The sequence below is a fragment of the Clinocottus analis genome, unplaced genomic scaffold, assembly GCF_023055335.1.
Source record: "Clinocottus analis isolate CAN_PGR_092001 unplaced genomic scaffold, fCliAna1.0.p SCAF_2, whole genome shotgun sequence".
Lineage (NCBI taxonomy): Eukaryota > Metazoa > Chordata > Actinopteri > Perciformes > Cottidae > Clinocottus > Clinocottus analis.
In genome coordinates this window covers 5550077-5570011 of record NW_027175931.1, presented here as the reverse complement: position 1 = coordinate 5570011, position 19935 = coordinate 5550077, and the positions used below count along the sequence as shown (strand labels likewise).

Sequence of the window (19935 nt, the reverse complement as noted above, 5' to 3'; positions counted from 1 at the left end):
GGAAGACATCTAGAGCTTGCTTGTTTGAAATCTGCAGACACTAAACATGCCATTTCAGCTTTTGTTGTATGTTTCCCAGTGCTCGGAGTTGTGTTACGGTATAATCTTTATTAAAGCTATCCATCTTCTTTCTCTCATGGCGTCGTTCTGTAGAGCAACACATTCTTTAACGTTACATGAGCAGAACTGAGATGCATCAAAATAAACTGCTCCATTGGATGTTATGTATTCTGTTAAACACATAAAGGATGCAGAAAGGATGCCAGTATAGGTTCAACAGAATGGGAGACAATAGAATTAGTCATGATTTTGTGTTTTTTACGCCTCTCACGCCTGGATTTCTACTGAATTTCTGCTTAAGATGGAGGGGGCCCATTGCAGTTCATAGAAAGTCACGGTTCTGATCTTGTGCTGGAGGGAATACTGGTATCCCATTCCCTCTGATATGCAAAGCTAACGTCGGATGTTGAAAAAAAAAAATCTTTACACACACTGTTTGCTACTTGATGTATCTTTCATCCCCAAATCAGCAGCACTGTTGCTTACAGGCAAACTCCTTTGTATGCTTTCTAAATATGCAATAATACACTGTCAGCATCGACTCGGCATCCTTTCTCCAGCTTCCTAAAACCCTCTCTTGTTTTTGTTTTTGGCCCAGGTTTCTTTCAGATGGACGCCGGGAAAATAAGACACATGTAAATCCCACAACCAAGAACCTCTGCCACATTGAAGCATGCGCCCTGAATATCAAGCGCTTATAATGAAGTCATTTGTTTGAGAGTTGCCAGGTCCCCCACCAAGGCTGGAATTCATTAGGAAGTCTGTGCCTCAGAAAAGGCAGCTTCCCTGTGCCTCATGCAGAATATAATTAGCATTTAAGTACATTTCACCTGTTTATGAAATGTGTGACCGTATCTTGAAAAGACTAAGTCTATATTTATTGCTTTTTCTACTTAGAGGCTTCACCATGATGACAGGTGATGAAATGGCTTTGTTTGGCAGGGAAATTAATTTGCATGTGCACGCTATGTGCCACATCCTCGTGCTGTGTGTGTGTGTGTGTGTGTGTGTGTGAGGTCTTGTGTTGTGTTAGCACGTTCGTCTGGTAAAATGAACCGTGTCTCAAAGACTCCAACTGCGAGACTATAAAAAATACAAACAAATAAATAAAGTACAGGCGAGAAAGAAAGCCGCACATTCTGTTGGAACTTTACAGATGGGAGGCTTTTGAAAACCACGGAGGAGGCAGGAGTCTGACTCTTGTGACAAATTGCTTTCTTTTTGTCGGCGTTGACCCCAGACCTTAAGATTCACGCTTGCGTGTGTATGCATTTGACAACTTTGTAGGTGTGCATCTGAGCCTGTCTGTGTGAAATATATATATCAATAATACAGCTTACCATTGACAGTGAGAGAAACCTCCTTCTCCCCTGCTCCTACACGCGGGACCACGGCACGACAAACATATTTCCCAGCATCCTCCTGTCTCACGGATTTCAGTGTCAGGAGGTTTTCATTGCTAAGAACCTGCGGCAGAAAAAGTCAAAGATGATCTAATGCAGTTAGAGCAAAGGCACCTTTGCATTTGAGATCGCAACAAGGCCGTGTTATGGGGAGAAAGAAAGGCACCATTTAATACCTTAAAGGGCACCTCTCGTCAATTATTAAAATCCAATTTAGGGTCTGAGCTCAGTGGAGTAAAAGCCGTTGGCTTTGGTCTTTGATGTTGACGAAAGGAAAGGTGGAATGAGTCTAAATTTTTGTGGTTCAGATCAACAGATCTCATGTGAGAACGGGTCACCGAGGGGCTGGGACTGTAATGGCCTCCAGATTTTAGGTTTAATAGGCATTTCAGGATATATACCATGGACTCATGGTAGTACATATAAGCCATGGAGGTGCTAGAACCACACCATGTCTCAAACACGCTTTATCAGAGAAACGCAGCCTTGAAACTACTGTGAGGCGCAGTATGTGACTGGATGTGTGGCAGTGCAAGTCAATATACTCACCACTCCAGATCCCCTCTTCATCCACACGATGGTAAGAGAGGGATTTCCAGTCCAGGCACAGTTGAACACAGCGTCAGATCCAAGATCCACTTGCAAGGACTGAGGCTCCGCAGCCATGCGAGGACCGACTGTTGAAATAAACATGATTGACTTTCTACAAAACATCCATAATTAACCATCAGCCGTGGTGGTGCGTGACTGCTCTTGGAGGTCACTCTCCAAACACACAAGAGAGTCAAAATCCATGCATTGTTGCTGGCATTATTGGAAGGTGTGCAATATCGCTCAAGGAGCCACTCACAGTAGACGTCAACATTGCGGCTGATGTTGGTGCTGCCGAGAGGGTTGGTGACCACGCAGGAAACGGGTTCTGTAAAGAAGGAGTGGTCCACAATGACCTCATACGTGTCTCCGAAGACCTCCTTGATGATGCTTCCTCCTTTGGCCCACCTGGTGAGAGGATTAGAAGGCGGAGCGATGCGAGACGGTGAGAAACGGGGGAGGGGGGAGGGGGGAATGAAGGAAAGAGGGGGAAAAGGCATTAAGACAGGTTTTCACACCTCCTTATGTCAATAGCACTCTTTTGTGTGAATAAATCATCATTCTAGGGAAGGTTTTCGGTGCTGGCTTCAGCATATTTTTGTGGCAGCCCTCCATGCTGTGACAAGCTCCCCGGTGACTCGGAGCAGACAGCACGTTCCTCATTACGGCAGGCAGAGAGAGCGGCACAGAGTGCCAGCTAAGAAAAACAAATCACAGAATGACAAATGGGTTGCGCCCCCACCTATGAAGACGTCGGTTGACGCGTACTGTATTACACACAACAGCTGATGTTAATAAATTGACGCGGGATCACATAAAGAACATCTGCTTGTGTTTGTGAGTGATAGCTTCTGCGACGGGGACACAGACACAGAGTACGTGTTTGGGTGAGACTTTTCATGATGTCACGGGCAGCGGTGTCTCGCTCGGCGTGGTGTGGATGGCTCTCCGCTGCTACAACAGACAAGGCCCATTTATAAAAGTGAAGCGATGGCGTCCGCCGATCTCTTTGGGAAATTTAGACACTGCTGTGGGAGATACAATGCATCACGCATCTAAGAGGCTGCCAACCTCCACAATGGAGACGTGGCTGCATGCTGATGTGGCAAATGGAAACAATGACAATGGAACCGGTGCCTCTCTCTCTCTCTCTCTCTCTCTCCCTTTCCGTTTTATATTCCTGCCAGTGCTAGGAGCCGTTTTCGCGGGGTAGGGAACTCATTTGTTTTCCATGACTAAGCTGGTCCCATGCTTGACTGAAATGCTATCATTTAAATGAGAACAGATTACCTCATTCAATCAGTAAGCGAAGTGAAGCAGAATTCTAATTGGCCTTCATGGGATTGTTTTGCGCCTTTTTTCTCTCTCTCCCCCAGCTGTAGATCTTTCCAGGGTTTTGTCCGCGTGGAACTACAGCTGAGAGCTCCGCAACACCTGTGTTTCCAAAAATGTTTCAAAAAAAATAGGGCAGACGTGTGTTTTTGGCCCGTCTGGCCTTTAACATAACCGGTAGTGGTCATGGTGTCGTGTCTGTGTGTCGACGAGCATGAACAGATGCACACCCGAGGTAGCCTCGGAAAAGACTGATCCGATATGAAAGTCTCACTCTCATATCCCCAATAGTCTTGTGTGAGAAACATATTAAAAAGGTTAAACTAATATGGAAAGGATTACGGTAATGATGATGACTGTTGATGTTCATACTTGTGCGTCTGCGGATATGAATGTCATTGTGAACGTCCCTTCGACGATGATGATAAAGATGATGACGATTGCATTAATTATACTGACGGCGGTTGTGGTAATCACGCTGAAGACAATAAGGAGGATTATTGTGATAACGATGATAATGATGATGAGGTAGATCGAAGGGAAGGATGATGTTGACGACGGCGATGACGACAACGACGAAGATGGCGCCGATGATCGCGATGCAAATTACAACCGGTAATGAGTTTCACCGAGTTCAGTCATCAGCAACGAAGCAATCGATCCTTGCGGTGCTATTAGGGGCCGTCGTAGAGTGCTGGTCATACAACATCATCGGATTGAATTATCACAATTTTCAAAGAATTGTCGATGTTTCAATTTCTATTTTGTTCGAAGCTCTTTGAAGACTTTTCTTTCACGTTGGCTTAAAGGTGGAGTTTGAAAGCTCATTCTTGCTCTTGAAAACAGCAGCTGAAAAACAATCTCACCTCTAAGGGTCACTTTAGTGGCCATTCTGAAGCTTTCAATCACATCGCAAATAGCGTGTTCAGAAAAGGCGGAAAAAGGATCGAAAAAAAAAAAAAAGATGTCTGAAGACCGTGTGATAAGATCAAAAGACCCAGAAACCGCTTCGAGAGGCACCTTTAGGACAGTGATTTTCAACCAGTGTGCCGCGGCCACACCAGTGTGCCATGAGAGATAGTCAGGTGTGCCGTGGGAAAATGTCCAATTTCACTTGATCGGTCCAAAATAACATTATTTAGTGGCCGCAAATAATGTGCCATTGTTGAGCGTCTGAGCAATATAGTGGCATGTCTAGTAATTAAATACTCTTTCCTGCCAGTAGGTAGCGCACAAATGACCTACCACATATGCAGTGTTACGCTCCAATGTGACATTTTGTAACTTTTTTTGTCGTTGGTGTGACTCGAGATTTTTTTTTTATCATAGAAACTGTGCCGCGGCTGTAGAAAAGGTTGAGAAACGCTGCTCTAGGAGAACCCGCTCTGTCGTGCACCTGCAATGGCTGTGATGTTCTAACGATTATGATAACGACAACCAGGATGCATATGTATCAGTGAGACACTGTTTCCAGCGACACTCCGCCAGCTCATACACTGTAGGAGTTGCAACGGGGTTGAGGACAGATGTTCGGGCAGCCGGCTGCTCCCGAGATGAGCTTGTGGCTGCCAGGTTTGGGAGCCCTTGACGGTGTTAGAAGGAGCAGAGACAGAATGCTGTCGTCCGCAGGGAGCATGGGAGCTCTGTTGGTGTGCTGGGCCTTGTCCAAGACTCGTGTCTAAACATAGCAGGCCCAGGGTAACACAGACACCTGCATTCCCTTTGGGAGAGGAGAAGGGCCAGCGCAGGCTCACTCAATAGCTGAGTCACTTTACACTGCTTTATCCTATTCAGGGATTTGATTCAGACAAACGGTGCGAACCCTGTACGCTCGACTGTCTCTGGTGTGCGTCTGTGTGTGCAAACGCAGGTGTGTGCAAAGTGTATGTTTTCACATGCACGTGGGTCCGTAAGCTAACACGGTTATACAGATAAACAGGCCGGCCGTTGATGGAAGCAGAGGATGAGGGAGACTTGGAAGAGGAGAGCGGAGGGGGGGGATTTTTTGTATTTGCTGAATGTGATTAAGGCAATAAACCAGCAACAATTCACTTAGGCAGGTATCTGGGCCATCGGCATCAAGAGCCACAGTAAATCAGGCCCCACGGTTATTCCCAGCACGGTTAACAGCCCAGCGCGGTGCCCTTCCATTCTCCCATACATGCATATTGAAAGTAATGACTATTGAAGTCTCAGGTTTAGTTATAACGTGCTGTCAATTTGACATGGACATAAATTACAGAGCTATTTCATGTTTTGCAAAAGGAACTGAAGTACATGTATGAAATTATATGTCTATACTATCTGTCAGACTGTGCCATGTGGACTATATAAATAAAACCTAAGGAGGAAAATAGGAATAACCCCAAAAAGTGCTTCTCATTATAAAGTAACACAAAGGACAGAGGATGTGCGTCAACAATCGCCCAACCAGAACAAGAAGAAGATAACTTTTATTCCCCCTGGTAGCTATATCCCTAGGTATCAAAGAGGATATGAGGTCAGTGGGAAATAAATGCAGTGTTCAAGGACAGTAACTAACACTTGGTCCATTAGCCGCTAAAAGTCGTGAAATTACATCATGCACTAATTTGCATATTGGTGACAGCATCACACATTCATTCCAGTCTGTGGCAGCAGTGAACAGACAGCCTGCGCAGGGGGCAAGAGGAGCAGAAGAGACGTGGACCATAAACACTGAGCAGCATTGAGGATGAATAACAATATGATATATTTACCAGCCACAACAGCATGCGGCCATTTGGTTGTCTTTGTGACAGCAGCGCCGATAACACCGGAGCGAATGATAGTCTTGTCCAAAAAAACAGACAGTGGCATGTATCAATTAGCCACATCCAAGGATGGCAAAGAGGGAAGGTACAGTGATTGTCGTGCCAGACAGAAGCAAACTGACAATCCAGCGGTAATAACAACAACACTGAGAATATTCGCGTGGGGAGGATTGGAATGCTATTTGCTGCCGCGACATGCAAAGGACGGGGTTTTGTTTGTCGCTCTGTGCAGGGTTGCGTGTGCCGACCGGGGACCTGATTTGCTTTGTTTGTTATTCTTCCCCTTCTCTCTGGTGGCTTCTTGTTTGGATCTGAGGAAACCCTCTGTGTCTTCATCAGCCGGGGGTTGAGTGATTGTGATGTCTGCCAGTTAGCCCTCCCACCATTATCAACAGTAATGAAGATGTTCCGACCCACTCGTCTTTCCCTCTCAGAGGGTGTTGATTCCCTGAGTGCCGATGGAAACGCATGCCCATTACTCTTACTTCTTTCACACTTTCAGCACCACTTTCATCTTCTCTTCCAACGACCGCCTCCACTCCAAAGCCTCTCCGATCCCCTGACTTCCTCCCTCTTCACTCACCCCCTTGAGCTGTGTTCTGGCAAAATGTTCAGGTATCTTTTTATTTCCATATTCACGTTCAAAAGTAAGATTGATTGAACCAGTGTGGCAATCACAAGGAGTTGCGGGGTAGCAGAAGGCCCCATGCCTTTGACTAGTGCCCCCCCCGCTATCCTGGGTCTGTGTCTCGAGTGTCCGTTGAATTGGAGGATGGCAAAGTGGCACACTGCACATTGGGAATGGATGACTCTCTCGGGGATGGAAAAGAGGCCATCCGTCTAAGAACTACTCTGTCCTTGTGCCGTATCTGATCTGGGGTAGACAGAGTGTATTAGCACTGAAAAATGGCCCCACACTGCTTGACCAGCTTCCTGTTCTCCTCTGTGATATTGCTCTATAGAGGGGGAATTTGTAGGGGCATTATGAGGGCCAAAAAATCCCCTGCCTGCCATGCCCTGAACTCCAATGGTGCGCGGGAGTCCTGAAGCACTTGTGTAAATTGCAGATAAATCTAAATGGGAGACTATGAAACCGGGGAAGTGGTGGAGAGTATGACCTCGAAGTATCAAAAGTTATCAGTGCGTGTGATATTATTTAATAATCCCACGGTGGATTGTGTCGATGACAGAGAACCAGACAGAATAGAGAAAGGAAGAAATTAGGGAATGGGAAAGTAGCAGTTTTACTCTCCTTTAGCTTCAACCTCCAAGCATTTTTCACTCTGTAGTTTGTCAAGAGAAAAAGTCATCTCAATCGCTATTGCATCTTAGCTCTTGATACCCCGGGGAGAAGTCTGATTCCAGCATTGATCCAGTCTCCTAACAATAGAGGTGAAATCCCTTTGCAGGTGCAATAGACGTCCTGTCTATGCTGTGCACCCACACAATCAAATACAAACCTTGTTTTCCCACAATATCACTGCCCTCCCTCCTCCATTTCTTTTTTTTTTTCAAAAGGGCAGAATCCATCAAAAAGGCAACATATCTGTTTTGCCACCTGTGAGTGTGTTGTACATCCATTTCATTTCCCAGTACCATTACAAGATTCAGAGCCGGCCAATTCTCTTTGCTATCGATTTCTTTCCTTTTATTTATTTTTTGCCAGTTTAAAAAAAACAAAAAACAAACTCCCACACAGAAAATCATCTCTTGACAAATCACTTGAGTATTAGACTTCGAGATGGCCGTGCAAGACTTAATGAAAAATAATTACTGTCCATTCGGTTGTTTCATCACAATTACAGATTGATTCTAAATTGATTCTAACAGCTGAGAATGTGCCTATCACACAGCGTTAATAAACAGAGGAAATGGGGGAGAGGAATTGCAGTTTAGAAACTCCATCTTGATGAGGAACAGGAAATTAAGGCTTTCACTTTTGCAGAGCAGCTGGGACGCAAAGCCGGCAACTTCTTGGGTATTGAGGAGTATTTCTGTGGTCGTCATCAACATTCTGTCTGGTGATACCTTTATACTTTTATATACAGTAAAAAGTCTGTAGTGTTAGCTGGAGTGTGAAATTGGCAGCCATCTGTTGGTGCAAAACTATGAAAGGTGTTTTATTTGTACAATAGCTTCAAAGAATAACAGAATCCCCTTGACATTTTCTCGATTTTCTGCTGTGGCAATTTGAAGTTTAAATGAAATTGCTTGGTTTTGTCCACAACTTTTTCAAAATGGCCAAACGGAAAACATGTTCTAAAGACTGTAATCACATGTAATGAAAATGTTTAAAGAATGGACGAGGCTCCCATGAGGTTATGAAAAGAAATCTCGAAGTTCACGTCATGTTATTTGGAAGCAGGAGCGACGTAATTTGCTCACAGGGAGAAGGGCCTGTGTTCGACTCCCGGGCCAAACGGGCCTTTCTGTGTGAAGCTTGTATGTTCGCCCAGGGCTCCAGCCGCCCCTGCATATTCTATTTAAATATAATGGATGGAAACCTCGCTGGTCTCTTTCTCTTTCCTCTTGGTTTCTGTAATCGCTTGTCTTTAGACTCTAGATTTTGAACTTTAGAAAAAGCAGTGATTATTGTAACCCCGGCTGTGTTTTTCATTAGATTAAAATACATTTTGGAACATTTACATTTTTCTCAGTTAAAGCTCTGCATCTTGGTCATTTTATTTAAATGAGTCAGTTTTGTGAAATTATCCTCAAGATGTGAAATCCCATTTTTGGGGCATTGAAATCGTTAAAAAGAAATTTAAAAAAAAAGCGTGAGCTTGAATTAAAACTTACAGCATTTCACTCCGATCCAACCACTAGTGTAACACACACACATACAAAAACAAGAGCAGACCCCTGGGGGACAACCTGCCATTCGACTGTGTACTATGGAGCACAACCCAATCTCAGAAAAGCTGTACTCTTGACAGCTTCATAAAATGCCATGAACATTACAGTATATTTCCAGTTTGATGGACATTTAATGTTTAAGGGAGGTGATATGACCACAAAGCAAGCAGCTGTGCAACAAAGCCGTGTACACGGTTTCCCGAATGATTTCCTGAGGTGTGCTGCGTTTTCATTATATTTTATCAGCAGGATAGCGTTTCATTGTTTTTGTGCTCTTCATCCCAAACTGTGGGCAGCTCTAATGGTGTCATGACATCATGAGAAAATGCTTGGTCATGATTAATGCTCCACCTAACCCTGATGTGAAAATGCATTATCCACCAGCATAGTTGATCCGAGAACACCTCATTTAAAAGTTAATTGCACCACCAACTTTTGTGCCTTCACTGCATTATCCGTGTGCTCTCGAAACACTTTTTTTTTATGATCTCACCTGTAGAGTGTGACGGGAGGGTTGGCCTTTGCAGAGCAGTGGAATTTGACAATGTTGCCCTCCAGAACAGGCTGAGGCTCCACTGAGAGATTGACAAGTGGGAGATCTACAAAAAAAAAAACATGGAGACACAAAGACAACCAATTAAAGATCTGGCAGCCCACTCAAACATCCTGTAGTGAAGTGAATGCCAGAAACAAACACCATGTTTTTGACATTTTCTGTGGCTTATTAAGGCCCACTGAGAGAGAGAAAACAATATAGCCGACATTTTGCAGAGAAGACAAAATAGACACCTTATAAATAGTTTAGGAAACATGCAACCTCAAAAGAAAACAGCCAAACACACCAACATGCAAAATACATTCTCAGTTGTATTCAGGGACCTACATTCTCCAAATGTGAAAGTCTTTTATGTAGCTGTACCACATACAGTACTGTCGGTAAATATGTTTCACTTAAAACCACAAGGAAGAACTATTTTTATTCGGGTAATTCTACGACACACTACGCCAGCATTTAGAACAGTTGTGGCATCTTATCAGTTTGTGGCAGCATTTTCATCCAAAAAAATAGGCAATTACTCCTGAATAATTTGCTGTCCTATCGTTATCTCCTTTCCACCCACCTAGGAGGTCTAGGCCTAGCTAATGAATAACACTAGTGTATGTCACAGGTGTGGGAGAGAACACGCTATTTTTATTTTCATATATTCATTAAGAGCGTTGTAAGGAGAAAATCAAAGGCAAACTTGACTTGATAATGAGTCTCAGTAAATGGCAATTTGAAAACAGTGAATAGTCCACGGTGCAAGGCACTGCAATTAAAGCGACGAACAACCTTGTTGATACAGTACATTAAACCGTAAAACAGTTCTTAGAATAACAAGCGTTCAGATTATGCAAATATAATAAACAACTTAATTTATCCTAATTGACAAAGGTGGGCTTGTTTTTGAAGATACGTGTTCATTTCCATATCAATCCCATCCCATGTGAAACAAACCGTTATTTACCCCGCAGAATTAATTTCAAGTCTTTTTCTACAAGGGGGCTGGGATCTATTTTGTAGAAACCTTCCAATGAAGTGAGGGATAATTGATCAAACAAACATATAGCTGACCCACAGTTTTTTTTTAAGTGTGTTTTTAATGTGAATAATTTAGGTGGATGGAGTATTTATTGCCTCCAAGAACCAATTATCTTCATAACACAGCTCTCAGCACACATATATATGTGTCTCATGTCATTTTTAGTACAATCAGACGATAGTTTGCAAAGTTATCCATGTGATTTCAGTGTTCATAGCGTCATAGCTGTGTGCCATTTGAGGTACCAGTGGCATACTGGTGAGGCATCATGGGCAATAGATTAATCACATTGGGAAATGGTTGGTTCTGGGTTTGATGCTGGTGCAGCCATCTGCTTCAAAGGTGTACTGAGTCTATCTGCTCTGCTTTCAATAATACTAATGTACTAACTGGGGAATGTGTTTGGATTTGGATGAATAGCAGCGATGGGCACGGAGATCCACACAGAATTAAAGAAGCACACAAACATCGCTGTAATGAAGCCAGAAAAAAGTGTGTATAGTTACGGAGAGTGATTCTCTGTGTGTGTGTGTGTTTGTGTGTGTGTGTGTGTGTGTTTGCGGGGGCATGAAGTGTAGGAAAACTGCTTTTTACCCTGTGGCTGTGCAGATGCTCTGCGCCGGCTCAGCTGCCACAAAGCCCCAGAGACGGGGGTGGTCCAGGTGCCATATTTCTCCCTACTCACACACACCGAATTCCCCATCAGGAGACAGATTTCCCTCCTAGACAGTTATCCCCCCACCCCCTCACCACTGCCAACCACCTCACCACTCTCAAATCCATGAGCTCCACCTGTGCCATCTCTCCCCAGGCCAGTAAAGATAACAACAACATAGTGAATCCTGGAAGACTGCAGGCCACAGTCAACCAGCAGGTCTCTCCAGGTACTGAGCAGCCATCTCTCACTCTCTCTCTCTGTGGGTATTTGCAAGTATTTTAGGGGGGGGGGGGGGGGCTGTGTGCATATGAAAGGGCATGTGGGTGTCAAAATAAAACAGAAAACCTAGCCATGCCTTGAGCAAAAGTAGGTGTTTCCAGCATCGCGACTGGCTAATTGCGTGGACAAAAACGTTTGCAGAAGAAACCTCAGGGGTAAAATGACAGATGTGATGGTGGTAGAGATGGTGATAAAAATCCAGCTAAAAAAAAAAGCTGGCGAGTACAGAGAGAAGCAGATATAAGAAGAGAGCGAGGGAAATCTGGATGTGGCGTCTGTGCTAACAGACATGGTGTTTGCGTGTGTGTGTGTGTGTGTGCTGATAGAAGCTAATTGTAGGGGCTAATTCACAAGCCTTTCACACTAAAAGTGTTCCTATACTATAGTTTTCAATCCTGCCAACCCTTTTCTCTGGTCCCTCCGCCAAGATACTTCTAAGAGCACAAATGCTCATTACTTTCAATCCGGCTTCTAATTAATGTTCCTTTCAAATGACTGAGGCTGAAAAAAAAATACCTCAGTCCCGCTCTACGAGGGCTAATGTCACGATGACTACATCTATTTCTAAGTCAGACTAGCCATTTCTTGGATCGTCGTATCTCCTTGCAAAACCACAACCAAAGACATGGGAGCAACTGTCGAAAGTCCGCCAAAGGCCTTGGGTGGGAATCAAGGGCTGTCTCTTCTTTAACCTTTGACCTTTCAGATATGACAGATACCTACTTCATAAAGAAGTCCATGAGCTGCTGAGCGAGCGCATTTGACGCAACCTTACATCAAAATGCAAGATTGTTAATTCCTCCGATTCGTCAAGAGATGCAGTAACGAGGGGACGAGAGGGGGAGGGACGGATGAGTTGAGGGAAACAGGGATAGTGGAGCTCCAATGAAAACTACACGATGAATAGAAGGGGAGGTATTATAGTTGGCCGACAGCTTTTGATCAGTTAGTTCAAAGTGGAGACCAGATGGTGTTTTTGGAACAATCTTTCAACTTCCCTGCGTTTCCTGGAGATAGTGCCAACATAAATTGTTGTTTCCTCTTTCTTAAAGCTCTGTTTCCAATCTCTCTGGGTCACACTATAGCCAGCTGTTCTCTGGTAGGACCCAACTTCAGGAATGGCGGCTGCCTGTGAAGGATTGGGAAGCTGTTTGCGAGCCATCCGCTCGTGGCTTCTGTAGCGTTAGCAATATGGGCACACTGTCATGTGGCTGGCTGAGTGCAGTACTTCAGGGGAGAACAGGCAGACTGAGAGCCTGAGGTCCAGCATATTGATCACGAGATATTCAACCGTGGCACATCAACACATTCGCTCAGTTTAATGAAGGCAGATGTTCTGCTATCTCCCGTTCAGAGATGTACGAGCCTTTACTGTCACCCATATTCTTCACTCTTTTCCTCCCACTTTCCAATTCTGTCATCTGCCTCGGATTGGATTTACCATCAACTGCTTGATCAAGCAGGGAGAACATGTAGCTGGAACCAAAAACAAATCCTCCCCAGTTGCACATCTGCATGTTCTTCATTAATTAGCCTCAACAAATGGCATTAATTTCCCCCCACATAGCTCAGCTTGTTTGCAACGCAAACACATGGAGGACCTTGGCTTTGCTCGTCCCTAGCGCATTCATTTCCCAGTACGTGTTTGAAAGTGTGTTTTTTTTTCCCATGTGCGGCAATGCTCTGCAGATATGCAGCTGGACTAGAACATATTTGAGGATGGGTAGAATGAAAGTGTGGCATCAGAATCGTATTTTACCGCAGTGGTTTTTGTGCCGGGAGCCAGCCGAGTTTTTAGTGTGCAAAGTCGAAAAGGCAAAATGCAAGTTAAGTCCTGCTGCTGGAGAAAACAGCATCAGGGGGTAGCCACCCGTCAGCTATCCAATAATTACAGTTTGCTAATGGATGGTATGGACAACTGAATCCAGGGGTCTAAATCCCCTCCATTGGCTCTTAATCCCTCTCATTTTGGCAACATCACCTGTACATACTGTATTTAGATGCTAATTTGTCCAACCCTTGGTCAGATAACTCTGTATAAACTTCTGAAGCAAGGAAAATGCTGAAGTGGACGTAAATCATGAGCATTAAAGTGATTATATAAGAAAATACCGGCGTGGAATGCATAGGATTTTAGGCTGGTTTAAGCTACAGCGCTATATGTGCCGGGTTGCGTTTCGAATACTCTCATTTGGATTGCTGTAAGGATGGAGCAGAGAGAGAAAAAAGGTCACCTAGGCTTAGAGGTGAGTGGAATACGAAATGTTGCGGAGGGCAGACAGACTGGGACGATTTTAATTACTTTTGATGCCATTAATATTATCTCACTAATACGGTCAATTTGAACACTCTGGGCAAGAAAATAAATGACTATTAATTTTGAATATTGGGACTTACACACAAAGAGACATGCATTTGGAAATACTAGCATTTATTCAGTGTGTAAATTCTCAGTGTCACAATCATTTGGAGACAGTAACTCATTTTCTTTGTCTCACAGAGAGTTATATCACAGCATCATCATCCATTAAATCTAAATCTTCAAGACAGAGCGAGCAAACACAGTGTCAGAGAAATATTTGCAAGGCACTAACCATGTATTCGTTTGCTGTCGACTCATAATTTCCTACTTATGATTAGGAAAAGGTAAATTAAACGACATTTGAAGGCTCATATAACTCAGCAAGGCAAATCTAATTTAGCCCACTGGACCATAGAGTACTTAAGTCGCACTTTCCACTTTTGACTCCGTACCCCTCACCAAAAATGGTAAAAGCTCTCCCCGAGGATCAAAGGGACTTTCATGTCGCTCAATGAGATGGTAGAAGCACAGGAGTGGTTGTAGTTACTGTATCGGGCCCTCAACAGCGTCCTGTAAGAGTAGCTGTTCACCAGAGGACCATCAATCTCTCCATCTTTCCTGCAGGACTGCTGCATATTGCAGCACCACTAAAACATGGTGCTCGACATGTAAAGGAACGTGAAATGGAAGTTTTTATTTGCTTGAAATTACTATTTTTATATCTGTGAAAAATGTAGTCATCGAGGTCTGGCAACAATCTCCAGCCGAGATAATGAGATTGTGTTTTTTTTCAGTTTGATTTCCTTTGTCAATTAATTATTTTACATTAAACTAAATGTCTATATGTTGATGGAAATTCTTCTTCGTTAGTGTAAGTATATATTAAGAATTAAGATGCACAGAAGCAGCCTCGGACAATCTCTGCATGACAGAAGCCATAATATTATTTGAGGATGTACAACATTACAGGGATCCATTAATTATGAACATATTTAATATCTGGGCTGGCCCGACTAAATATTTTGCGAGAAGCATGCCAACGATTATCAAACAGTGTTAAATTCTGACCTTTAGCTGCTTCTTGCTGTCAAATATAAAGGGGAACACCCAGCATGTAGTGCTAGACATGGAGCACCTGAAGAAACCTTTGCCCTGCAGGGTGAAGGCTTTCACCTTCTCTGAGAAAGGCTCAATAGGAGAGAAGTACAGCGAGGAGACGAAGTAGAGGCTTGTTGTTCTGTTCCTTCTGCTCCAGAGAGCTAATCCATGCTCTCTTCTCTGGTCTTTTTTTTATTTTTATTGCCTGACGATAGATGAACCCATCATGTTTTTAAGGAGTGAGCAACAGTGATGTTGCCACAGATTCTGACGGTTCGATTTTGGTGAAAAATATTCTTTTATCAGGTGTGACAGTGCGGGGCCGTGGTTTTATTTTTGTTTTTCGGATGATGGAATATTTTTTCTTCTAAAATCGGATTTTATTCATTGGAATATTAACATATCAAAATGAAGTCTTACAAGAGAACTGGGCTCTTCATATCCATTGTTTTGGCTGTGGAGTTATCAGGGCAATATAATATTTGGACATGTGTTTGCTTTGTGGATGCCGTGTCGTTGAATGAAGCCAATTAAAGGCAGTAATTGTTCCGCTAGTGGGTCATTTGTTATGCAGCAAGCATGAAAAACATATAAAAAACATAAAACAAACAATACAACATAGAAACATACAGCAGTTGACTAAAAGGTACAACTTCCCATGCTGTGTTGTAGTGTTCAGGTGTACGCTCATTTTACAGCTCACTGTGTATGTCATAACACACCGACAAAGCCTGGCCTGTTCAGGAATCCAAGTAACACACATTTGGAGGACATTTGAAAACAATTCCCTTGAGATACACTTGGAAATTATTAAAAATTCTCAACCGTCTAGATCCTTCATGGTTGCACCCTTTGAAGGATCCAGCCCCTGAATTAGGACACAGCTTTTGTGTGCTGCCTTCTTTGTATGGCAACAGCAGCTTTTTATCAATATTTACCACTTGGTGATCCTACCGCACAGGGGTGGAGCTCAGCCCAAGCATAGCGGGGGGTCTGGACCGTGCTCACCAGAGGAGTTTTATTCCCTATTTTACAGCAGAGGACTGCACTGTTTTCCAAGCCCTTTGAGAAAATAAATCGCCTCAAAAATCCACGTGTAATTTTTAAAAGATATAGTTAGTTGCCAATTTGTTATGTAATTATTCTCAAGCTGTCTTCATCTTTCAGACAACAAATGTTGAGGATGAGTCATTTTCACTCCCGCCACCTCAATGGATTTTGGTTGTGACACTATGCTGAGGTGGAGTTCACATGAATGTGTATGTTCAGAGAGACTGGGGGAGGGGAATGACACAAAGTTGAAGATATTTTAAAAAACCTAAAAGATTCTGGGCTTGAGGCTGGTACTCAGGAAGTTAACCCCCCCCCCCCCTCCCCCTCATTCGACACTGCCCTGTGTGGAGGAGCAATCGCATTGGCCGGACCAATCCAGAACACTGTGGTCTGGTCCTTCAAGAGAAGGAGGTCAAGTTTAATCTGCTACTGTTCTGCCTGCCGGTATTGCATCATTTATTCATCCTGCACCTGTTTGTATTGTCACAGAAAGACTGCCTCGCACTACACTTCTTCTTTGCGATGCGCAATGCATTCATAAGTGGTTTCCAGATTCACACCCTCACAATTATCCATTTCTAACAATTTCAGCCTCGTAAACTTACTTAAAGCTAAAGATAGCCATTGATTTGAGTATTCACGGGAGACTCACCTCTGAATACCTTGAAAAGACTCAACTCGACTCAACTGTACAATTCAGCCTAAATCTGAACTCATGAAGGACATGTCTCTCCAGCGGTCATGTATTTAGTGTTCGCTGCATGAACACTACAGTTCAGTCTTGTGCTCGAGGTGTAAATAAGGTGTGCATCTGAATCATAGTTTATATTCCTTTGTATTTGTTAAATTAACATGCAGCGTTTCGGATGCTGTTGTTGAGCCAAGAACCTTGTAATCGAATAAGGCGGCGTTGAAATTAAGCAAATTGATGGCCAACACGAATGAATCAAAGTTCAATTACAGCACGTTTCATTTCAGGAGAAGCTTAATTTGAAAGTGGTACAAACTCCGGAGGCTCTGCTGAACTGTGCTGAACACTTTACCTGACAAGTCCAAAGGAGGGGGCCGGGAGAGAGAGGAAACGCGAGGCTAAGCCTTGTGGGAGACAACTTGAATCTCGACAATTAGTCTCTGCTGTCGCTCAGTTTGATCTCACACTGTGAAAAAATGTTGTCGGGAGCTGTAATTGTGTAAAGAGCACATTTCGGAATGCTAATTAGAAATCCGCTGCACTCATTTTTCAGGGTTAAATCATACATTCAGAAGCGGGGATGATGCTATGATGGCGAGCATTTATCACAGACACATCATTATACATGGTGACAAATCAGTTTACATGTGGGCAGACTTCGCTCTCTGACTGCATGACAAAAATAAATGACGAGGATAAACTGCAAGCGTTGCAAACACTAGCAACTGTTAATCATTTTCACTCCCGCGCCTGAGTTGGCCTGATCGTGCCGTGCCCGCTCTTGCCATGCTTGCCTCTTGTGGTGCACATAATGAAAAGAATGGAGCCGTCAGTCATATTGCCTCTCTAAATAGCATTTTCTGCTTTATTAGTCATACTTAATGGTGTTGAAGGGGCCGTGAGTGATGCAAAATCCCTTTGTTCAAAGCCCCTCTCTTACTGTGAACGGTTCTTGATCGAAAAAAGATTCCCTGACAATTGAGGCTGAATGTGTTTTACACGCTGGGCTTACTTTGCCTGTTTTAGAAGGGGAATTGTGCATGCTCTCATCAAAAAGATTGATGGCAAGAGCACGGATATAAAAGAAGTGGAGGCAGTGTGCATAGTGCAAACGCAGGCAGGTATAGTTGAACCAAAAAAAAAGACAATCCCATTCACCTTACATGGACAGCACTTTTGATATTCTATCATAGCGAACCAAAAAAAACCAAAAAACGATGCATCATCAATCCATCCACCCACCAACATGGCATAAAAGCAAAATGGAAAGCAATTATACATATCCATCAGAGCCTAAAATGAATCCTAGATGTTTACGGAGTGTTAGTCATGTTATGGCTGGCAGACAGTTTCACGCCTCTACATGTGAGATACACCTCAAATACTGAGGCATGCATCCTATACGCAGACTTTCTTTCCCCCATCTGCACTGATTGCTTCGTGAAGGACTTAAAAAATATATATATATATATAAAAACTTGTGAGAGTGACGGGAGATACACTGACAGCAACAAAGAGAGAGAGAGAGAGATAGACTGAGAGGGAGGAGTGGAAGACTTACGCTGGATGTCAATCGTGACGCTCGTCTCCTTGCCGTTGGGGACGGCCTTGTTGGAGGCCTTACAGATGATCTGCTGACCCGTCTCGATGTTGGAAGGCGATAGGTAGAGCGTGCTCACGGTGCTCTCTCTCCTGCCATCCCGGAGCAAAGTCTGCAGAGAGTGAAGCAGCGTTAAGTAAAGGTGGCAGTGAAGTCGCAGGCAGTTGTGAGGTTGAGATGTTTTTCGGCCTCTAAATCTTTACCATACGGTTGGTTGATTGGTCTCATCGATTGCTGTGCTTAGACCTTGATTTCTTTTCTTCAGAATCAATAAACATAATCTCTAACTATTTCTATTTTGGGCGGTAATCACCAACAAATGCAAAACAAAAACTTTCAAGTCCAATGCATATTGGATTGCATCCTCAATAGCAAATTCAAGTTTTAAAGTGTTTAAAGGATATACAACGGAGACAAGATATGTAACAAACAGTTCACCAGATGCGCTTCTATGGAGAAGGTGTAAAAGTGGGAAAAACAACAACAAAACGGCAGCAAACTCACAAATACACACATGTTGTCCCACAGAACACTCTCGCCTGTAGTTTTACTGCAAAGCTGATAGATATGAAAAAAAAAGGAGATATTTTTTCCGCCTTTTTGTGTGTCTGGAGAGCTGCGCTCTAGTGCATGGCTTGTCATACTCCACAAAGGAAATCAATCTTCTTTTCTGCGCTCATCCTCTGAGCCCGACATTGTAGAAGCCATCTGGAATCGGTTGGTAGCTCTCAGTAGCTCTCGCTCTCCCCAAAACGCTCTGGGGAAAGCGCTGGGAGTCTATGTTAACCAGCGCGGGGCAGAACAAAGTCACTGACTAGAACAAATTGCGTGGGCAACGGGGCACAGTGTGGTCAACCACAAAGTCAAGATGCATTTCCCTGCCACGTCTTTAAAGGAGGCTCAATGCTGCTTTGTGCATTTGAAGAACAAGGCCCTTTGCTATCGTGAAAACGTCAAACGTTTTCTGAAAATAGAAACAGCAGTGCTTTGTTGACCAAGGGGAGCTCATGGGACTTGCTTTACTGCACTGCTACCTTTGGATTAGCCTCACAAATGTATGGATTGCTTCATGGATATTTCCTTTACTTGCAGGAAAAATATTCACATCACGCCTCAACATGTATAGGAAACATTTCAGTGTGCAAGCCAACCTCTGCAAGGTTTGAATACAAGATTAAAGTTCAAGATGAACTAAGTCGAGATACGCAGCAAGGTACATTACTGTTTATGTAAGCCTCTTTACAAAGTTGAAAAAAGCTAAGCAGCATATATTTTTCAAGTACCACAATCAATATCCATTCATCGTTAGAGTCAAATGAGGTTCGTTGCCAATGTACAAAAAAGTGGTAATTATCTCTTCATTTCTCTACTTTAATACAAGGCTGAAATTGTAATCTAACTACGTGTTCCTCTCTTGAGCATACCACATTCAGAATATTATATTTAAAATGTCATTGAACTTGTAAAATCCGGCATCAAGACCCTTCAAAAGAAATCTTTTTATCAAACCACTTTATAGTTTGATACCTAAAGCTACCTCTTAACTTACAGTAAAAAAATCTGTCGTATCGGATTGAGAATAAATAACATTTCTTCTGCGTATTAATAAGCATTTTAGTACGTATGAGGATATTATA

At 43.3% G+C, this 19935-nt stretch overlaps 1 protein-coding gene across 11 annotated transcripts in view; it reads right to left on the bottom strand.

The window, feature by feature from the left end:
* kirrel3b (kirre like nephrin family adhesion molecule 3b) overlaps positions 1-19935 on the bottom strand; it is a 153636-nt gene that overhangs the window by 19477 nt on the left and 114224 nt on the right. For all 11 annotated transcript variants that reach the window (XM_068585169.1, XM_068585170.1, XM_068585175.1 and 8 more), the window contains 5 exons: positions 18260-18410; positions 9528-9633; positions 2314-2462; positions 2013-2140; positions 1401-1527 (listed from right to left, as the gene is read on the bottom strand). In XM_068585169.1, coding sequence (XP_068441270.1) covers positions 1401-1527; positions 2013-2140; positions 2314-2462; positions 9528-9633; positions 18260-18410 — 661 coding nt within the window. The remainder of the gene's footprint in view (positions 1-1400; positions 1528-2012; positions 2141-2313; positions 2463-9527; positions 9634-18259; positions 18411-19935) is intronic.